Source organism: Hippopotamus amphibius, chromosome 2 (assembly GCF_030028045.1).
Source record: "Hippopotamus amphibius kiboko isolate mHipAmp2 chromosome 2, mHipAmp2.hap2, whole genome shotgun sequence".
Taxonomy (NCBI): domain Eukaryota; kingdom Metazoa; phylum Chordata; class Mammalia; order Artiodactyla; family Hippopotamidae; genus Hippopotamus; species Hippopotamus amphibius.
The window spans coordinates 37,602,056-37,623,564 of NC_080187.1; the positions used below are offsets into that span (position 1 = coordinate 37,602,056).

Consider the following 21,509-nt stretch of genomic DNA (forward strand, 5'->3'; position numbering starts at 1 on the left):
GCCTTTTATTCTTTTTCTTGCCTGAGTGCTCTGGTTAGGACTTCCAATACTATGTTAAATAATGCTTAAAATTTGACATAAAAAGCAACATGGCCCCAAGAAAGAGGTTTGAAACTAAATATTGAGCACTCACTGAGTTTCTGGACCAACCCCTTCCCTTTTATGAAGGCCCATGTGGGTAATGTAGGCATTACGAAACAATCCAAAGTCACTACTGCTGTGTAACACCACCACCTCAAAACTTAAGAGGCTTAAACAGTAATCATTTTCTCTCATGGTTTCTGTGGGTCATGAATTTTGGAAAGGCTCTACTTGGCAATTCTGACTCAGGGCATCAGATGCATTTGCAGTTAGTGGCTGGAGCTGGAATAGGAGGCTGGAATAGGGCTGGCCATGCATCTCTCTTTGCTTGTAGTTTCAGGGTCTCTCCACGTGGTTTATCCACGTGGGCTGGTGTTGGGCTTCCTCATAGCATGGTGGCTTTCAAGGTGGTAGAGCTTTTTACATGGTGGTTTAAGGACTACCAGCTTATGTGTTACAACAAACCAGCTGTAAGCTGTGTTGCCTTTTATGACCTAGCTTTGGAAGCACATAGCATTACTTTTGTCATATTATCCACTCACCTCTTGATCTGGAGAAAGTCAGACTTTCCTGACATCTGATAACTGCCACATCCACCCTCAAGAAGCCCATCCTGTGTGGGAGGCAAGACCAGTCCAGATGATACCACCAAGACAACATCAAAAGGTCAGCTTTCCCATGTAGAGGGCCATGGGAGCTCAGAGGAGAGGAAAGGCATTATGGAGGTGGCCTTTGACCTAGACCAGGTCTCAACACTTTCAAGGGCATTAGGAAGGCCCAGAAGCAACAGATGGTTGGTGAACAACAGCAAGTGATTGCTTGACTGCAGTCAGAAGTGGCTAAAAAGGAGAAAGAGCAAAGAGGCCAGAAATGCAGGCCAGATCAAGGAATGCCCAACTAAGCTTGGAAAGGGGAAGGTAGACAGAAAAGTAAACGTTCCTCTCCCTTCCAGACATCATTACCACAGGAGAGATGCTGGACGCTCCTTCTCAGCGATGGCAAGACCTCACCCTGCTCCCCCGCCTCCTGAGTGTGGCATTACAGGTGTTTACCTCAATCTTCAACCTGGACTAGTATCAGGTAACTATTATTAGCAGATTTCTGAAATATGGCTCTATTAGTCACTCAAACCATCACCTAAAATGCAACAGGTCCTGATAGCAAATAATGTCTTGATGCCTGAATGGAACAGTCTCCTGCAGGCACCTATTGTGTGGATCAGTGTGGTCCAGAACGTTCTGTGATGATATAAATGTTCTATAATCTGCCCTGTGTAATCTGAATGCTACCTAACTATGTGTGGCCACAGAGCATATGAAATGGAGCTACGGCTAGAATTGTATTTTTAATTCTGATTGATTTAAATAGCCACGTATGGCTACTGTACTGGCCAGCAAGGTCTAGATAAAGGATTTGATAACAGAATTATTAGCAAAGTGCTAGGAATGGCACAGATTCCAATGTGTGCTACAGGGATTCAGAGTAATGGGGCCAGCCACACTCATGCCATTGTGACTCAGGTTTACTGGCTGAATCCAAAGGAGTAAGGTTCTCTCACAAGCTTCTCTTCCCCAGAGAGACCCCTGCTGAAATACACTATCCAAGATCCCACAGTAAGGGACAGTGACCAACAAGAGCCATCTGGGAGAGAATGTCTAGGGTGGTGAGGGGATTCACAGCTCTACCTTTGGTGGGCAGCGAGGGGTTAACTTTTAGCCAAGGAACTCCCTTTTCAAATGGAAACTTCCACAGACTCCTACTACAGACAATAGAAACTCAGAGCTATTTTAGTTCCAGGCAAGGGTGGGCACCCAATGGCTGTGCCTCCTCAGCCCTAGAAAGGATAAAAGGAAATTCCTCACCAACCTCACTCCCAACTGCAGCACATCTTGAGGTCAATAAGGAAGCTTCGTGTTTATTGTTTGAAACAGAAATTTATTCTCAGAATAATGCACAAAAGCACAGGTTGAGGCTGCTGTTGGGAGGCTTCCCTCCCTTCCTCTGCCGCCTCCCCTCCTCTTTGAGTGTCAGGGAGAACACAGTTGAAGGAAACATGCAATCACAAACAATGATCAACTCTAAAGACAAAAGGTTTGGTCCAAAAGAACTCAACATAATTAATCCAATTACCGTGAAGAGCTTCACTGAGTAGGATTAAGATATTGCAGATGTAGTGTTTCCACAGAGTGGCTCTTCAGTGCACCAGGGGGGCCTGCTTGAGGGAGATGAGGACAGAACGCATGCGGGAGACATCTTTGGCCTGCTTGCTGGACTTGGGGTTAAAGTCACACAGCCGGGCCACCCGTTCCCACTCAGTGCCTGGGGACGACTCTTCAATGTCATTTACAAAGGCTTCTTCTGCTGCCCTGGAAGCAACAACAAAAGATGTTGGTTTAATGTAGAATCCCCCCGTTAGCTATCTGGTGGCTGCCTTGTTATGGGACGCAACTGCCTCTTTATGCCTGACTTAATGGCATTCTGGTTTTCTAAAGAATAACAGCCCCTGGCCCAGGTCAGACTCGGGAGCAGACGCATGGCCAGCTTTCCTAGGCACAGGGTGCCCGAACTGCTGTGTAAAATGTTGGAATACAGGTGTTTGGTTCCGGGCTCACTCTCTCTGTTGATACAGAGAATTTAAAAAGCCAGTCCTTAGCCAGCTACTCACTGCCTTCATTAGCAAGGGCAAAGCAGCAGGCTGGCCAAGAACTTGAACAGCAGTTTATGTTGGGCTGTACTGAGTTTCAAGTAAATTTAGAGACCTCTAAAGAAGCCCACAGGTCACTGCACAATAGCCTCTGGATTTATTCCTAAGGCTGGAGAGAAAGAGGGCAGATCAAAAAGAATTCAAAACAAAGCTCCCATGCTAGCAGGCACTAGAGACTAAAGCCATTCTGGAAGGGGTTTGTGGGGACATTCTCCAGTTCAGCCAAAAGTTTGCCATTTTCCCTCCAGCCGGTGCCGTGGGCCTCTCAGAGCACTCTGGCAGGGGTGGGTGCCCGATGGCTGACAGCCAATCAGTGTGAGTTGCTTTTTGGTAGGATGCTGGTCCAACATTCTTTCACACTAAGGTCAGCCCATCCCCAGGTGGGAACTGTTAGGAGCTACAGCCTAAAAGGACAGTGGCAAGAGGAGGGAGGACACACTATATCATCTACTCCAACAGGCATCACGGGCAAAGCAAAAGCAATGGAGATGACTGGTCTGTGGGGACAGAGGGGTGGCACTCTCACAGGGATGGCCGTGGCAAACACCGCTGAAGCCCAGAGCCACGACAACACTGCGACTTCATGGCACACACAGGGGCGGTGAGAAAGGTTTATTACTTAACTGTTCTAGGCTGTAGCAAGGATGGTTTATGTTTGTGCTTAAAGGTGAAGAGAAGAAAAGAAACGAGAAAAACTTTAGGTCAGATACAGAAAATGAGAATGAGCTCAATGCAGATGGTCAGTAAGCTAGACATGCCCTTGCCACTCCGTACTCTCGGGGACGTGCAGCTGGCTTTGCTGGGCCACACTGCTGCCCAGCAAACCCAGACTCGACCTTTCCAGTCTCCATTTCTACTGCAGAGAGAATGTGCAAAAAGCAAACCCAACACCACCTGTAAGTCCAGCATTTCACAAGTCTCATTGCAAACGCACCCAGGGGTCCAGGAAACCCAGCTCTGTCTCCTGATGAGACGAACAGCTCAAGGTCATGGGCCCTAAGAGGCTCTACAGACCTCAGCAGCCTGTTGTCTATCCTTCCCACAAGTTCCGCTTTTCCTCCATTCCACCCTCATCTCCCTTACATCAAAAGGCTAGTCCTAATTTTTAAGGAGGAAAAACAGAAGTGATTCAGCAAGACTGCTGTAATAACAGGAATCCTTAAAACAACACTTTTCCAGAGAGGTTGCAGTTTTCTTTAGGAGGAAAAGCCACAATGGCCTTTATCAGACAGCTCTGGCTATCTGGCTATCTTGACCTCAAAGTTGGGGGTCTCTTTATGCTAGGGTGGGGGACAGGGCATCAGAAGCTGGCCACTAAACAACAATTTCTGATGTGAAACCACAGAGAAACAATTACAGACCCTCACAGGAGAGAGCCCCCTCTGCTCTGACTCTTCTGCCCCAAGGCAGAGTCAACCAAACCCACATTCTTCAAAGGAACCAAGTGTAGAAAATGCTGCCTGTACTGGCTCCTGACCCAGGACTTACCCCTCCCCAGGTGGGGACACTCCCCCTTCCCTCCTGGGGCAGGGAGGCAGTAGTGGCGGCAGCAACAAGGGGTCAGAGCCCTCCCCAGTCCCAAAGCCTTTCCAGATGAGATCACGAATGACCCACATTTTGAAGTGAGTTAGCTTCCTTCCCGCCAAAACCCCAAAACGAAAAATGGCAACCAGAGTTGCAGGGAGTCGTGATTCTGTGAGACGATCAATGGAACATGGCCCAGCTTATCAACTCTTAGGCAGCCCCCACAGTGCCAATTTGAAATTTTAAAAGCAAAGCAACTTGTGACATAAAAGGAGCATTAACTCTAAACGAAAAGTAGGAACAATCAAAACAAGAAAAGGAATTAGTTTTGCAACATACACATAACCAATCACGTCAGCGAAGGGTTGTTTGTAGAAAGCTTCATCTGCCACCCTAGACAGCAAGAGGTCCAAAAGGCAGGCAAGCAGGCAGGAAAAAAGAGAGAACATTGAGAAGCAGAAACATCTCAAATCCACAATAGAGGCACGACTGTGCTCTGGAGGGCTGCTCCCAAGGCTCCATCCTAACCCAGCGAGGCTTCCCGCGCAGGACACTCCCGCAGGTGAGGCTTCCTGCCGGCCTTTCCCACCAGATTCTCCAGAGCGCGTGCTGCCAACTTCACCCCCAGACCTTACCCCAGCAACGATGAGCATTTCCTAGGTACCCACTTAGGGGCTGAGCCCTCTGACATTGTGTCCATTCCATCCTCAACTCCAAACAACCTAGGACACTGAGTGTTCTCTCTGCATTTTACAGATGATGTGATAGGGAAGGGAGGTCTTGAGATGAAGCAACGTGTTTGGCAGCAAGTGGCAACAGGGGTGGCAGAACTCACAACCAAGGCTGCCTGGCTCTTTTCACTGAGTTACTGCTACTCCCCAGCTGGTCTACGCTCAGGAAGCCATGCCCCCTTCCTGCCAGCCTCTGTAAACATCACCGGGCACAAACGCTGCCAGACACCAGGCTCGCTAGGGCCCAAAGCCGGCTTAATCTTGGATTATCCGACTACTGCTTCCCCATACTGACTGGCTGGGACCAATTTCCAACATCCTGGGAACCACCTATGGTCATTTCAAAATGCCCACCTTAGAAAAAAGAGGAGCTGGAGGCAAGCGGTGAGAGGACCTGCGGACAAAGGTCCTGGCTCTGGCAGGGGCGTACTGTGTGTCCCTGAACATGACAGACCTGTGTGTCTGTCCACTCAGTCCCTGCCAGACTTGACTTTGACAGCGTACAGCCCAGAAGCCAGAACTTCATCCCCCCTTAAGTCTCACATGGGAATGGATCACAATGGCAAATCTGGGACAAGAAGGGGGTGGGGGGGCAAGTTGGGTGGAGGAGTTTACAACGCAGGGGACAGGCTGAATCTCTGGGCCCAGCCAGCCCCTCCTTGTCCAGCACGCGTGGCCAGGGAACCTGCCTCAAGCAGTCTTACCCTGTCCTTTGCCCAGTGGGCTTGGGGCACAGGAGTGGGAGGGATTTAAGGACAGCCTGGTCATTAACCTAAGCTCACGTATTTATTTGAAGGGAAATTCTAGTAATTTTATTTTAAAACTCACACATACCCTTGCTTCTCTCCCATTTTGGTTTATACACAGGAGGTGTTTTGTGGAAATTTAAAGAAAGCAAAAAGCACAGCCTGATTGTAACTCCAACTGAGTCAGCAGGAAAACAGTAGTTTGTGGGCAGGATGAGTGGGAGGGAAAGGAAAGGCAGGCCAGCTTGCAAACTCATAATCCTTTTAGTTTACGCAAAAGGCTAAACCTAGTCAATTTCAACTTGTGCTTGCCTCTACTGGGAGAGAATAAAGGTTTAATGACTCCTGTTCAAGGCATTACTAAGACAACAAAAGCTTGCTGTCAGGCTTTTGCCCCTCTGCAGCTAGCCCGAGTTGAAGGAGCTTTTGGTGACAAGACAGCACAGCCCGTTGTCGAGGCTACAGCCCCAGAACAAAAGGGAAACCACACACATAAACTAGGCAGCCCTTCTACCTGTTTAGAGGGGCCTGAAAGCAGCAATCCTCTGGCAAGGCAGGAAGGGGACTCTGAACATGGAGGGTCAGCCTGGTGTTACCAAGTACTTTAGAGCAGACTCACAGCCTAAGGCAACTTGCCAGGGTAAACAGGGCCTCGCAGGGTGCCTGCACAAAGGACCCACCCATCTTTCTTTAGAATTCTGAACTTGCATCTGGGGGAAATCATCTTGAATGAGCACAGGATAAAGGAACCTGGACCCGTCAGCACTTCAAACTGACCACAATCTCACAGCAGAAGCCCCAGGAGCTAATGCCACCCTCAGCAACTCAATGCTGACCAGAGAGCAGCCCCAGCATACTTGCCACAGAACTTCAAACGGAACCTGACAGGCACACCTACAGAGCCCGTGCCCCACAGCAAGGTGGCCAGGACAGAGGCTCGAGCCTGGCACCCGAGGCAGTGACAGAACCAAGAAAGGCCAACGGCAGACAGGTAGCTGAACGCTGCTGCACAAACAGTCCATCTGTCCTGCCGTAGCTGCCCCAGAACAGCAGAAACTGTTTGGTAAAGAGGTCAGCTCCCTTTTTTCTGGCAGATTTCCATCTAAGAGCTGCCACAGACCTGGGCACTTAAACCCAGTCCTGCCTCTGAGAACAAGAATGGAAGGCTCTTTACCATGAAAATTACAAACACCCCCAGGCCGAGTCTGGCCTGTGTTTACACTGAAATGAGTGGAGTTGACTATGCAGTGAAAGCCAGCTCCGAGTCCAGCAGGGGAAGCAAGCCCACCGGCCTGCACCCAAGCGAGCAGTGCTGCCCCTGCCTCTCTTTCTGAGCTGCTTCCAAGTGGACTCCAAGCGCGGAGCATTTACAGACCACAGCTGCTGGCCGGTGGCGACAGGAGAATGACCTTGTTAACGTCCTACAACTACTTGACTCCCAGTAAGTGAGTAAGTTCAGAAAAGAGCATTTTTAAAAAGTCAACTCAAGATTTTCTTAGACACAGATAGTAAGTACCCAGAGAACCCTTAGTTCTGAAGTCACTGTGCTGGAACATCTTGGCAACCTAATGACAAAGCACATGTCCTTGCTACCGGACCCTTTGGGGAACAGCACTCAGAGGTCTGGGCTGTGTTTAGGAGACGCGACATGACTGAGTCTACAATCACCTTCAAAGTACTGACATCCTGGAATAGTCCTCAAAGTGGCCTTTCATTCCAGGGTTACGTTTTTACACATGGACTGGATCCATGAGATGACCCTTCCTTCTACAGAATCATACCATCACAGGCGGTGCATACTAACCAAACTCTCAGCTGCAGAGCTAGACTCATTACAACTGGGATGGCGAAGAAACAGGCTGAATTACTCTCCCAAGACCCAAGAGATTTGTAACCCTTATGTTTCAAGTATATTTTTGAAAACCTACAAAGACATTTCACACTAAAAGAGGCGGCAGCTGAAAACCTACACTGGCTGGTGGAAACGGACCTGACTCTGTCTTGGCAAATGAGCTGATGCAGAAGCAGCGCGGACTGACCTGTTGTTCGCTTTTGTCTTCTGTAGCTGCTCGTCCTGTCTCGCGTACCACTCGTCCAGCTCCTTTATCGCTTTTTCTTTCCACTCTGCTTCCTGCTTCCGAGAATTGGCATCTTTGAAGGGAAGGAAAAGACAATACAAATGAGGTGAAATGCAAACTGAAGTTCGCTTCACCATTTATTTGGGGCTTATTAACCTCATGCTGTGTGCGGGTGCATGTGTATGTTGGCGGGAGACAGTCTGGAGGGAAGATAAAATTCTGTTTTCCCTGTTTGTATGTCCAGCTCCCGATCTCAGCAACTCTATTCAACGTATTTCACAATTTATCCCAGTCCACCTAAACCTTAGTGGATCACTAGTTTGGGGGTTTTTTTGAGGGTGGGAGAGAGGTGGAAATACTGACTTTTAATTTTAAAAAAGGCTTTTGGGACACTAACTGGGGAAAAAGCAATTACAGGTGATTCCTTACTAATGCTGCCAGTTCAGGGTGGGCTATTCATGTTAGATAATCTTTTAATAAAATCTCCTCACAAACTATATTCCACACCCCAGGCTGGACAATTAATGGTTTTGTGAAACACAAGGTGACACTCTGTTCATTAAATATGGTAGACGCACATCTATGAAGCAGGGAGCTGTTAGGAAAATTATCAGAGGTAGAGATGATTCCAGAACCAGGGAACAGTAGCATACAGATAGAATTGAGGGGACCACAAATATCTACTCCTGCTTAGACTACAGAGTGAGTTTGTGGCACAGCTAGGACAGAACTAAAAGAGAAACTCCAATGAGAACTATTATCGTTATTAATAGCTATCCAAAAGGTTCTAGATAAGAGAGAGAAAATGCACACCTAGCCAGTCTGCCAGGTTGGATTCTCAACCATGAATTTTCTCAAGACTAAATATGGGTTTCCCTAAGATACCAAGCTAAAGAAACATGTTAGTAAATGGTAGAGAGAAAGAAATACAGGTCATGCTGCTGCCACAGTTGACAAGTGAAGTTACCCTAATACTTCACTTTAAGCACATTCTAAAGGATGTCCTCTCTGGCAGGAGTTTTATAGACACCTCATTTAATCTTTATAACAGTCCCAAGAAGGTAAACTACTCCCATATTCAGCAGTGAGAAAAATTACAGCTCAGTAAGTTTGAGTAACTTTCCCAAAGGTTATAATAAGTGGCAGAGCCAAGATTCAAATGCAGGTCCAACTCTGAAGCTCACATGTTCTTTCTTCACTGTGCTGCCACCAAAGGGAGGGATGCAAAGGGAGGCAGGCCCAGCAATAGTCACAAGATGTGACCAGCAAATGGGCACCAGTGATCCAGACCAGAATCTGGACAGTGCAGAGCCAGAACCCAACCTGTAATAAGTCTCCTTGAGAAGGAGAGTAGAAAGCAAACAACCTCCTGAAGGGAAGAAATTAAGCATTCAGGGGCAATTTAGGACCTTTGCAAGAAAGGTCTTGTAACAACCTGCAGAAGACTGTATCTGTCTGCCTAATAGCAGCTAGAAACTCCTCCAAAGTTTCAGATTATAAAGAACTCTTTACCCTGTTATCTAACTTATCAGAAGGTGACCTATTGCTCAGGAGGAGAATTATTCCGCTCAAATTTTCCACTGATGACTCAAGTATACACAGTAAACTTCTGATGTGTGTCTGTCCATGACATTAAGTGTATGTGGAATGGAGAGCGCTGTGACTCAGGGAGAGATGCTGTGGGCCAACAGCACCCTGCAGATAAGAAACTGAAAAAAATTTAAAATATAAGGTCTCCTTTGCAAGAGCTGTGAAATCACTTCCAAAAAATTACTTTTTGATTAGAGGGTATTTTCTTTCTGTATAGTCTAATGATCATTTTAAAAATATTATTATATATTAGGATCAAAATATCATGGAAATTTACCTCTGAAAAAGTAATAAAAATTATATCCATCTGCACAGATTGTAGATACTACATAAAATAATTCCTTTAAATCATCTTCTTGCTTTTATAGATTTATGAAGTGACACTGGCAATAAGAATTTAGAATTCTTAAACACTTAGCTTGATGGAACATAGATCCAAACTGTAATACAATCTCTGAATCTGGGAGGGAAAAGGGAGGGTGAAAAATCCTCTTAAGAGAGCAGGGTACACTGAGAGCTGTCTTCTCTGGCCATACTCATTACTGTTCACAGAAAATTACTGGAGGATGTAGCTCACAGCTAAGCTGAACACCATGGACACTGCTTCTCTATTTTCAGCATCTTGCACTTTCTCACAGTTTTTGCAAGGGAAAAAGGTGAAACTGCGGAAACACCTAATTCGTGGACCAATTTAATTTGATTCTATTGGAATACGAGGCCAAATGTTTGACTTCCCTCAGGAAGGCATCTTGAGTTAAGAAAACAGCACTTCATGGACTATTCCCAAAGAACCCAATTTGAAAAAGAAAATGAAATTTTTCTGGACACCAAAGTGTACTCTTTATGGAGAAGACAACTCTGCTAAACTTTGGGGAAAGAGAAAAGCTGGGTTCTGCAACATGAAAAAGACCAGTAGTACTAATACCTAAGTCTTGCCTCTAAGTCAAACAAGAACAAGCAAGGACCAAGGCTGCTAGCACCATGAAGACCTATCTTCACCTTTCTAAAGCTGGTATCTGTACATGTGGGTCAAAAAGGTGTGGCAGAGGTGGGGGGAGGGGGTGTACAGTGGCTACCAGCCTCATGTGGCTATTTATTAAAATTAAAAAAATTTTAAATTCAGTTTCTCAGTCATACTAGCCACATGCAGCTAGTGGCTACCATACAGAACAGCACAGATATAGAACACCTCCATCATCAAAGAAACTACTACTGGATAGTGCCATGAAGGTTAAACATTAGTGTGCCCTCTATTCTGAAAGCCACATACATAGGGCTGGAGAGACACTGACTGACTGTGTTATCTGGGTCAAGTCCTTTCCTATTTCTAGGGGTCAGTTACACCATCTGAATCATGTTTTCACTAGTTCAGTGAGTCCCAAGAAGGAATAATAATGCTGACACTGGTTACACAGAAGCATGTCGCTACTTCTAGATGTACAGTAAAACAAGCATGAAGTATGTGGTGTCTGCATCTGAAAGTGGATCAGAAAAAAAATTATGTGTATAGTCACAATACATATATAAATGTGTGCACATGCGAATGTATAAAACATACACACACAAGCCTCATTTATACACAGATAACCCAATGTGGCGAAATGTTCATAACTGAATCTGGAGGAAGGGGCACACATTTGTTTTACTCTCACTATTCTGTTTGAAATTTTAATAAAAAACTGAGAAAATACCCCGTGGATACCATCACCACCACCCCCTCCCCCCACCTCTGCCACACCTTTTTGACCCACATGTACAGATACCAGGTCTCTCCTGATCTTAACCAATAGCTGACACTCCATGGGGAAGGCTCTTCATCAAAGGCCAGGCTGGCTGGCACTGATCTCAGGCTGGGCCTGCCCCTCGAAATGGCATACACTAAATGCAATACAGGGGAAGGGACGGGTATAGACTCTGAAGCAGGGCAGGATTAAGCTGAAATTCTGACTCTACCACTTCTAGCCATGGTGATTCAAAAACTTTCTCTTCCTATGATCCTTACTTTCCTCACACAGGAAAATGTAACAACTCACAGGGATATTATATTAGGGTAAGAAAACCAAACTGTACATGTTTCCTAACATTCTTCACATTTTCCTCTCAAGTGTTACTTTAAATTCAGCCTTCAAATGGTAACGGGACTGTGCTGTCCTCACATGGATACAATACCTTCAGGTTTACAAAGCACTCTCATAAATACCATCTCAGACTACCCCCGGGGTTATTAACACTGATCTTACTTCACAGATGAAGAAACAGACTCTGTAAAGGTTGATTAAGAATCTCCATGTGGGTGGCCTTGTGACCTTCTTATTGAGAAAGATATCTTCCCCCAAACTGGACAAGGACATTACGGCTAATTCGCGTTAAAAAGGGATAGAAGTAGAGTCAAGGTCAGCTATTCCACTGAAAACAGACCCAAAGACAGAAAGGGATTCCTTACCAAGGGCTTCCAAGCGCTCCGTCTGCTCTTCCCTCCATTTACGGATACTTTCAGGCTCTGACTGCAATCGGTCCGCTTGTGAAATAGCTGCATAACTGTCTGTTGGCCCATTACTCTCCTTAACACAAAACACAATTGTGCTCTATCAGCACCAAAACCTGCTCCCAGAAACGCGCTTCACCCACGTGAGAACCCCTGGTTATGTGGAACACTGATGGCTGCTGAAAACGTAAAGGATAACCTCACGAGCAACAGCACACTCTTACATGCCCGTACGGGGCTTTCAACATTATGCACTCAGTCTTTGCAGTCCACAAGGGAGGCAGAGTAGCTGTTATCCTGCTAATGAATGGGAGACATGAAAAGTTGGGGACGTGGGTAATGGACTTATTAGGAAACAAGTGTTATCAGTTTTAGTTTCCGTACTTGACACAGAGATTGTGACATCTTCAAAGTAACAAAGGTAAATACATAGCACAGCAAGGCCTAGAACCTAACACTTCTAAGTGCTATTATACAAAACAGGGAAAAGTTCACTTGATACCACCTAATCAAAATATAGTGAATTCTAGGAAAAAGAGAGTCCAAACAAAAATGTATAGTTACTAGTCACACCGAAGAAAAGAAAAATAGAAAGGCAGGCAAATGTGTCACTGTGTGTGTGTGTGTGTGTGTGTGTGTGTGTTGGCGGGGGGGGGCAGACTCTTCTTTAGAGTGGTTAAGATAGAGTGGCTAATGGACAAAGTGATAAAGACTCCAACAGAATCTAATCTTTAGAGAATCCTTTCACCTACTGAACTACGGAATATTACCAGCTTAACCTAACCAGACTATAAACAAAGATGGAAAGAGAATTATTTATAGTAGTAGTTATTAGCAGCTAACTTATTAGCACTTTCCATGTTTCAGCCACATAAAAGCTTTATCTTCCAAATATCTTACAAGGCAAATTTTTATTCCCATGTCACAGCTGGGGGATTAAACTGAGGCACAGAGAAATGACATGTCTAAAATCACAGCTAGTAAGGGATAAAGCCAGGACTGAACCCCAATCCATCTCACTCTAAAGGCCAAGCTCTAAACCAGGGATTGGAAACTATAGCCAGCTCTGCCACCTGTTTTTGTGATTAAATTTTACTGGAACAGAGCTATGCCCATTCATTTACATATTGTCCATGGATGCTTTCATGTTACAGCAACAAAACAGTTTGACAGAGACCTTATGACCCACAAAGCTTAAACTGTTTACTATCTGGTCCTTTACAGAAAAGTCCACCTTTGGCTTAAACCAATAGACTGATGTCATCTTTCTTGACAGTTAATTGGTTGAAAGGTGGGCAGAAACCCAGGCAGAAGCAAACCACTACTCTATTTACCCAAGCTACAGTGATTACTTCCATCTGAAGAGGGAAATATAGGACTTTCGTTGAGGAGGTGGGAGAAACCTTCATGTTGTTCTAGATAGCATGACAAGCACATGTGAGACCTGGAAGTGCTGTAGCTATTCTGCCACCATGGAAGAGTATAAAACTGCACACTCAGCTGGCAGAATCAGAGTCCTAGGGGAACTGAGTTGGAATCCTAGCCTGAAGGCCCCTAGCCTATCTCAGAGTTCTTTCAATTTTATGAACTAAATTTACTAAAATTTAGTAAATATAGAGAATTTACTAAAATTCTCTATATTTAAGCCAAAGCAAGTTGGGCTGGTAACCAAAAGCTCCAGGATAAAGAAGGAAAATAATGGTAGTCATCACAAATACCAGCCACCCCTCGCCCCCCTCAATACAATAAAAGCTAAAAGGTTCAAATGTTGGCCCCACCACATACCACCTTTGTTACTTTTAGATTCCTGGTTTAACCTCTGTGTGCCTCAGTTTATTCATCTGTAAATAGAAATTATACTACAGGTCCCTCAGACTGTGAGAATTAAAGAAATTCATTATAAACAGTGCTTAAAACTACATGGCAGTGTTTCAATTAGCCACCGCCTCCACTGCCACTGCCGCCACCATCACCATCATGGAGGGTCATTTCTTGAGAATAAAGTTGGTAACACGAGGGCCAGGTCAATCACATTTCAGAAGACTACTCTATCAACGTCACCTCTCTTCAAATCCTTCCACTTTGGCAGGTAACGTACCAGCTACTAATATATCCAGGAAAGTCAAAGGAGTGGGTCAGTCAATTCAAATCAAAGGGAAGAAAGACTCTCAACACTGTCATTCAACATAATCAGAGTACTCTGTACCTGGTAGTATTCGCCATTCATCACTCCATCAACAGCATCTGCAAGACATAAGATTTCAATCTGTCAGTCAGGGCTGGTCAAATGCTAGGCCAAAGGGTTACAGAGTATGACATAGTATTGTGTGCTGTAGGTACTCTAAGTTACCAAATACTATCCCCGTGCTAGGTACCAGATAGAACAATGGACAACTTTCTATTTAATGAAATCAAGATGTGCTTACACAAATGACTTCACCAAAATGTAGACAAATCTGTCCAAAATAATTGTCTTCTGGCTTAGAGAGATAACATTTAGAAGCCTGGCAAAAGAGCCTCACAGAGCAACAGTCCTTCTATGAAAGTTCTAGGGAAGGCAAAGGATAAGGGTGGCCTGGAATCCTTCACAGCAAGCAGAGATATGCAGCTTCATGTTTAAAACAAGGTGCTTTCTTGGGGGTCAGGACTCTCCACCCTTTGGCTGCAGTGGGTTTGGCACCTGGAGGTCTACTGTTGAGACATCTTGCTCATTCCTCTAGCCTACCTGGAATCAGTCCAGAACAGTAAGATTTGGGCATACCAAATAAAATTAGCGTTTTCAAAGATGCAAGTTACAAAAACTCAGACTGTATACAATCTGATCTTCTTGGCACAATTAATTGTTCATGAGCTAAATGAGGAAGCCCATCTCAGAAATATGAAAAATTTCTAAGACCCAGAGATTATCAATCCATACAGTACAAAATGGTGGTCCACAAGCTGAACATATTTTATTTAAATACAAAGTGCTAAATCAGGAAATTTCACAAAATTAGGATTTCCAGTGTGTATATGGAGGGTGTGCAGACAGAAGATCTGGCAATACTGGGCCTGCATTCCTTAAATGAAGGCAGCCTTTACATACAGCATGCTCTGGACAATTTGCCAGTCCCCACTAGCCCCATTTTTTTTTAACCCATTCTGTGTATCACTAATTCAATTAGCTGATTGGCCCAATAAGCATGTGTTTCTAACCCATGCCCTGACCCAACAGATGTCACGGAGACAGCCTGTATAAGGCGGCACTCCTGCCCTCTGGAGTGGCGGCTCTGCCTCCCCTTGAAAGCTTCAATATAGACACCATAAAAATGCAGCATCCTCCTACATATTCTATGTATTCTTCTACCTGCTGGTCAACCAATTCTAGTACTTTGTCTAACTGTTTTCAAACTACGATGACCATGCTATTGCATGGGATGGGAGAGGGAAGAGAAGCAAAGAGATAAACCTAAAAGATAAAAGAACCCAAGCAGTAAAAGGAATGCAGAGTAGCTAGTGTGGGCCACCATTACCAGGCCCTCAGAAATGTCAGAGCTTTTCCTAGAAGCCAGAGGCAGGGTGCTCTCAGCCGCATTCTTTCCTTTGAACAGGTAAAGATTTCATCAAACCACTCTTCCAGCCTTCTTGGGTCCTAATTAAACCCAACTTGAACTGCCTATTTTCCAAACCAACCTCATTTTCTTGCTTCTCCCACTTACCCTCCTCTTGGCTTTGGGAGTATTGAAAACTTTCATTTCCCCAGTGTGTCTCCCTGATACCAAAATGTTGTTTTTAAAAAAAGGAAAATCGAGACAAAACAAAATGCCACATAATTTCATTACTCAGCCTATTGGTTTCTTTTTTTGTTTATCTAATGCATATACACAAAATTTCTTCCAGCAAAACTCGACTCCTATAACAGATGCTTTTTAGTAATCCGTTCATCTGTATCATTAAATTCTCAGCTTTTCTAGTATGAAAACACCTACTACTTACTGCTTCCAATGTGCCAGGCACAATGTTAAACACTTCCTGTACATTAAGTTTTAATCCTCACAACAAATCTGTATGTGTCAGCACTTCACAACCTTCAAATACTTGTAGGGTTGGTTCCTTGAGAGGTAAGTAAGGTGTTCTTGAAGGAGCAGGTAACTAATGACAGTATTTTTGCTCTTAAATTTATTTTTTGTTTAAGAAAAACACTAAATGCATGTATCATGAGATAATCAGCATTTAAAAAGTGGTGCAATACCTGAGCAAGCAGAAAGCCAGAGGAAGGATCATCTGATAACCTGAGGTATGAAGACAAACCACAGGATCTAAGCATTTACCAACTCACCACAGCTCTGATTCAGTTTCACTTGCTGGTTATGTATCAATTATTATTATATGTGCTGCCAAAGCGAGCACTGTATCAATTATTTCAACATATTTCTCACACTATTCTTAATTTCCTTACTTGTTTTACTCCTATGCTTTATTTATGAAAGTACAAAAATGAGTTTCTTATAGTTTTTGTCAGTGGCTTTTTACTACTTTAAGCTGTTTGTGTGCCACTTACCCATAAAATTTTAGAAGTATTTCATCAAATTTTGGAAATGTAAGTTTAGCAAAAAACTAATAAAAGTATGTGGGGGGGGGGGACATATTCAATTGCTCCTCGGTAATAAATTCCTTGACAGAGAACGGATGGGTCACAGAATGTATAAAGACCTCTAAACATCAGCCATTTGCCCTCTTCGGTCCACCATTTGTATTTCCACCATCATCACGAGTGCCCCATTTTCCAGACCTTCACTGATACTAGAGACTGAGCTTCGGCATGTTTTAAAATTTTTGCTAATCTGATAGCAGGGGGGAAAAAAAACCTTTAAGGTGGCTTTGTTGTGCCAATCTTCTATCCTGTGAGGTGATCACCTGACACCTGATTTTCTTCTTTACTAAACTGCCTGAGTTTTGCCCATCTTTCTATGTTTTGATCTCTAAATATTTTTTGTATTATTTGTTCTCTCATATTGCAAATATTTTCCCCATTATCCTTTTGTATGGTTTATAATAGTTAATGCCTAGAACTACTTACCTTGTATGAGACACTATCAGTTTTTTTCCTTTATGATTTCTCTGTCTGCTTTTATGATGAAGATAAATATTCCCTTTCATTCTGGTATTTTTTTTAAAAAGCCTCTCTTTAATCCACCTGGAATTTATTTTTGTGTAAAATTTAAAAAAAGTGAGATAATTTTAGATCTTCAAGCCTACAACGGCTAGTCTGGCCAGGCCTACATTCTGGTTAATATATTAACAGCTAACACACCAACTACCCAGTTAACATATTCCAACCCAGGGCCACGGCCAGTAGGAGACTTTGATCACTACTCTCGACACAACACTAGAAGCAATTCTCATCCCATAGCCCTAAGTCACATGCTGCCTGTCCTTTAGGTCTGAAGACTCATCCAGACCCACTGGCAAGTGCTTTGAGCTTTTATTAGTTACTGTACTACTGCACCCACATTCAACTGGCTCAAATCAAAGGATCGCCTGTTGCTATAGCAACACGCAGAACAAAGACCACCCAGGGCCTTGATTTATTAGGACAACTAAGCTAAGCAACTTGATGTTCCACAAGGAAAAGTTCTAGGGCATCTCAGAAACTCCAGACAGAAACAAGGGCCAGAATAAGTTTCCAGAGATGAAAGACTCTATCCCAAACCCACCTTCAACTTCCCATGTGCCCCAACCAATGGAAGTCAAGCAGATCTGCTTCTGAATTCCTGTGGAGTCATGTATTAGCTTGCCACTTTAGGAACGCTGCTTAACTTCCACAATGATCAGTTCTCACCTGAAACAGCATAACACTACCACTGTGCTCGCAGAGTTACTGCATGGATCTGAAAGCACACAGAGAACACGGGGCACAGCAAATGTGCAGTATCACTAAGTATCATGCATGCAATTCCCCTGAACTTCCCTCCACCACTGCTACCAGGCAAATCACTCTCCACTTCCACAAAGCTTTCCTTTATGTATCTCTCTTCCTGCGATGAGTGCCTCACCGCCATACTCAGTAGCTCCTTAACTGCCTCTCTTATCCTCCCTCCACCATTCTCAGCCCTCATGACTGGGGGCTTTTCCTCCACTCTAGACTTGGGCTGCCTCTTTGCTGACCATTTGTTCCTCCTCAATATCCCTGAGCCACTTCACTCAGCTGGTTACCTCCCACCTCTAAACTTAGGTTGTTTTCGGGATCTCCTAACAACTGGGGGCATCATCCAAGGCTCAGGCCTAGACTCTCCTCCATGGGAGTTTTTCCCAAGGCTGGCGGAGTTTAGACATGTTCCTCTCTCCTCAATCTCCGTGAGTGCCTCCTACCTATATAGCTCTGTAAAATAATACATCAAATACAGAGCTCCCTCCTAAAATCTGCTTCTTCAGTACACCCCAAAGCCTATCAGCTTTGTAACGCCTTTCTCACCCCACTCCCAAGGAGTAACAGGCAGGGACTGTGTGTGGCAATAACATACCACGCTGTGTGTAAGCACTTCACAGGTGCTCCTCAACATCATCTTAGCAACCCCGCGTGGTGGGCACCTGCCCCTTCTACAGGCCAGTGGCAACAGTAGTTATACACGTTGTCTGAGACCACAGAACCAAGCTCACACTCAAGCAGTCTAGGACAGCACAGAATCTTGACAGAGAGAGACAATAATCCTCAAAGGAAGTGCTGACCACTGCTCTATTTTTTTTTTCTGACCACTGCGTTATGACCAACCTCAATCACACTGTCAGAGAACTGGCTTTAAGTCACTAAATGCTTAGTTCACTAAGAAAGTCCTTCCTAGGAACTAAGTCAGCAATCATCCCTTCCTTCCCTTTGCTGAAAGCTTGATGCACAAGGGATCTGTGTGTCCAACTCTCTTCTCTCCCTTTTACCTCTCCAAACCACCTATCACCGAGGTCTGCTGGTTCTATTCAGGACCGCCGTACCTGCCATGTTTGCACATTCCTTTGTATCTACTGTGTGCCAGACACCCTGCTAAGCACCGGGGATACAACAGGGAGCAAGAGTTAACACCATCCTTCAATCAGAACAGCCTTCTATGAGTCCTGATACTCCCAACTGTCCTCCCCAAGGCAGCCACAACTGCCTTTCAGAAATGACAATCTCCTACCCCGCTCCACCCCTGCTTAAATAACTGCAACAGACCATGGCACAGTCTAAGGTGGGGGGGACTTGGGGCTCAGCTATTAACTTGCCTTTTTCCCCTAAGCAAGTCATTTCTCTGTAGGACTGTTTTCTCTTTCCATTCAATGAGTGAGACAAACGAAGGATCTAAAAATAAATTTTATGATTCTCAGGCAAATGTTGACCACCACTACAACAAAGAAACCCTAATCACTTAAAGCCAAATTCATATTCCAGCCACGACCTAGTTCAGCCCAACCTGCTTGCTATGAATTGCATTTTCAGGTATATTACCCATTTTCCTGTAAGTTCTTATTGGGAAACTGATTTGCTCAGAAGGCAGCATGATGTAGTATAAAAATTCAGGCTGCAAACTAGCAGTCTCCCCACCCCCACTCCCCAAAAAGATTCTGCTTGGCTGAAGACTGAGATTTCTGAGTCTGAATGGTTTTCCAAAGACCACTACTCTAGCGCACCAAAGCCTCAGTCTCCAACACTCCTTATTATCTCACATCCAGCATGTTTCTCTCATTTATGTTACCTGCCTGGCCCTTTAAGCACTGAGTTTAGGGTAATATAAACACTCCTATCTCTCCCACCAGTACCCTATTCTCCCTTAACTGAAATGTTCTTTCAACAAATGAGAAGCCACCTCTGGTTTCTTCTAGCTGATTTCCTACTTCCCTATATGATTAAAAAGGTCTCTTCGACTCATCCTATCCTCTCACCACCACAATCCTAACCACTACACAACGTAAGGCATTCAAAGGTCAAATTGGCATTCTACCCCGTGCTCGCTTTTTCTTTTTTGCTCGAGTTTGGCTGGGGAAAGGCCACACTTCATTTTCTATTCATCCCCTGGAAGACTGGTCCAGGATAATCTCAGGTTCTGCTTAGGCAACACTGCCTACCAAAGCTGTTCCCAGAGGAAGCAGAGCTCCGGAAGTCCTAGCGGTGATACGTTCGACAAGTGGTAAAACTCCTACCCTCTTTGGCCAGAGCTTCCCTCTCCAGGGCTAGACTGTCTTCCTCCAGTTCCCTGTTCACTCCTCCCTTCCTACCACTCACCCAGCATTCTGTACACGTTAAGTGCTGAAATACTGAATTGCACTGCCATTTTCGTGTCTCAAAAACGATACCACTATGCCTTTTTTTTTTCGCCTTCCTTCCTGCCTACTAACTGGTCTGTGTTAGGCTCAGACTTGCCTGTAAGTCTGGCCAAACTGCGCCAATGCGGCTGTGCCTCTGAGGCCAGGTTCAAGGCACAGCAAATGCTCAATGAAAAGTTCCTGAACTGAACTGGCTTCTTGGGGCTCCTCAGCCTGTCATCCTATTTTCTTGGCTTTTTCGCCCTGCTCGTGCCCAGGAGCGCTCAAAGGCACTCATAGAACGGACTAGGCTTGCCGAGCCCGGCTTTCTGCACGGCCGAGCCGCGGTCTCGTCTCCTCGTCGCACGCCTCCTTAACGTCCCGGTCGGCGAGGGACAAGAGTTACCCAGAGCTCTCAGACCCGCTCCGGGCCGAGCTTCCAGACGAGCGCTCCCGCCCCGAACGCGCCCGCAACTCACCCGGACCCCCCGGCGGCTCGCCGTGCGGCTGGGGCCCAGGGGCGCCGCCGTCCAGGATGGCGAAGGCCTCGTCGTTCTCAATGCCCGCAATCTCGCTCTCCTGCTGCGCCAAGAAGGCCGCGGCAGGGTCCTCTTCGCCGGCCACTCCGTTCCCCAACGCGGGGCCGCCAGCGGGGGCCCCGAACGGATCCAACTCAGCCATGGCAGTTCAACGGCACGGACACCGATGTTGAGAGGGACACCAACCAACCGGACCACACCGCGCCCGGCAGCGGCCGCTGTGCTGGCTACAGCTATCGCAGGAGAAGCAGGAGGAGGGAGAAGACGGAAGCGGAAACCAGGCCCCAATATCCGGTCGGTGTAGGCGGTGCTGGAGAGCAGAAAGGTAATAACCAATCAGAGGACAGAAGTGGTTCGAGAGCTAACCAATCAACAGGAGGAGGGTCGGGCCGCAGCGTGAAACTCGTGACTCCGGCAGCACCTGCGTGGAGGAGACTCAGCCCCGCCAGCGCCGGGCAGGCGGAAGTGGTGTGTGACTTAAGGCAGCCTTTCCTGACCCGCCTTTGGGGCTGGACCGACCGGAGACCGCCACCTCACACTCTGGACGCTCGTGTTGAACCGGGAAGTGAGGTGAAGTTAGGGCGGCGATGAGTGGCAGATTGCAGAAGCGTCAAGCTACCTAAGCTTTCTGAATCTCAGTTTCCTCATTGGTAAAGTGGGAATAAGAATTCTGCACTACCTCCCTCCCAGGGTTCCTGGGAAAACTGAATCCTTTTACTGCTGTGTACTGGCTTTCTAAAAAAAATTTGTGTTTGTTAACTGTTTCACCCAGTCTGGG

The 21,509-nt window shown here is 45.5% G+C and overlaps 1 protein-coding gene across 1 annotated transcript; it reads right to left on the reverse strand.

Moving 5' to 3' along the window:
- Nucleotides 1-1,995: 1,995 nt before the first annotated feature.
- On the reverse strand, nt 1,996-20,998 carry CLTA (clathrin light chain A). Its single transcript, XM_057724112.1, has 5 exons — nt 20,672-20,998; nt 14,146-14,183; nt 11,898-12,015; nt 7,826-7,937; nt 1,996-2,447 (listed from the first exon to the last, which is right to left on the reverse strand). The coding sequence occupies exons 1-5, from the start codon at nt 20,871-20,873 to the stop codon at nt 2,276-2,278; spliced, it is 642 nt and encodes a 213-aa protein (XP_057580095.1). The 5' UTR covers nt 20,874-20,998; the 3' UTR covers nt 1,996-2,275.
- Nucleotides 20,999-21,509: the final 511 nt, after the last annotated feature.

Coding starts and splice junctions, on each gene's coding strand:
- CLTA (XM_057724112.1), bottom strand. CDS start 20,873: ATGGCTGAGTTGGATCCGTTCGGGGCCCCCGCTGGCGGCCCCGCGTTG. Junction 12,016..14,145: donor TGAATGGCGAATACTACCAG/GTACAGAGTACT, acceptor TTTTGTGTTAAG/GAGAGTAATGGGCCAACAGA. Junction 7,938..11,897: donor GGAGCGCTTGGAAGCCCTTG/GTAAGGAATCCC, acceptor TTCCCTTCAAAG/ATGCCAATTCTCGGAAGCAG.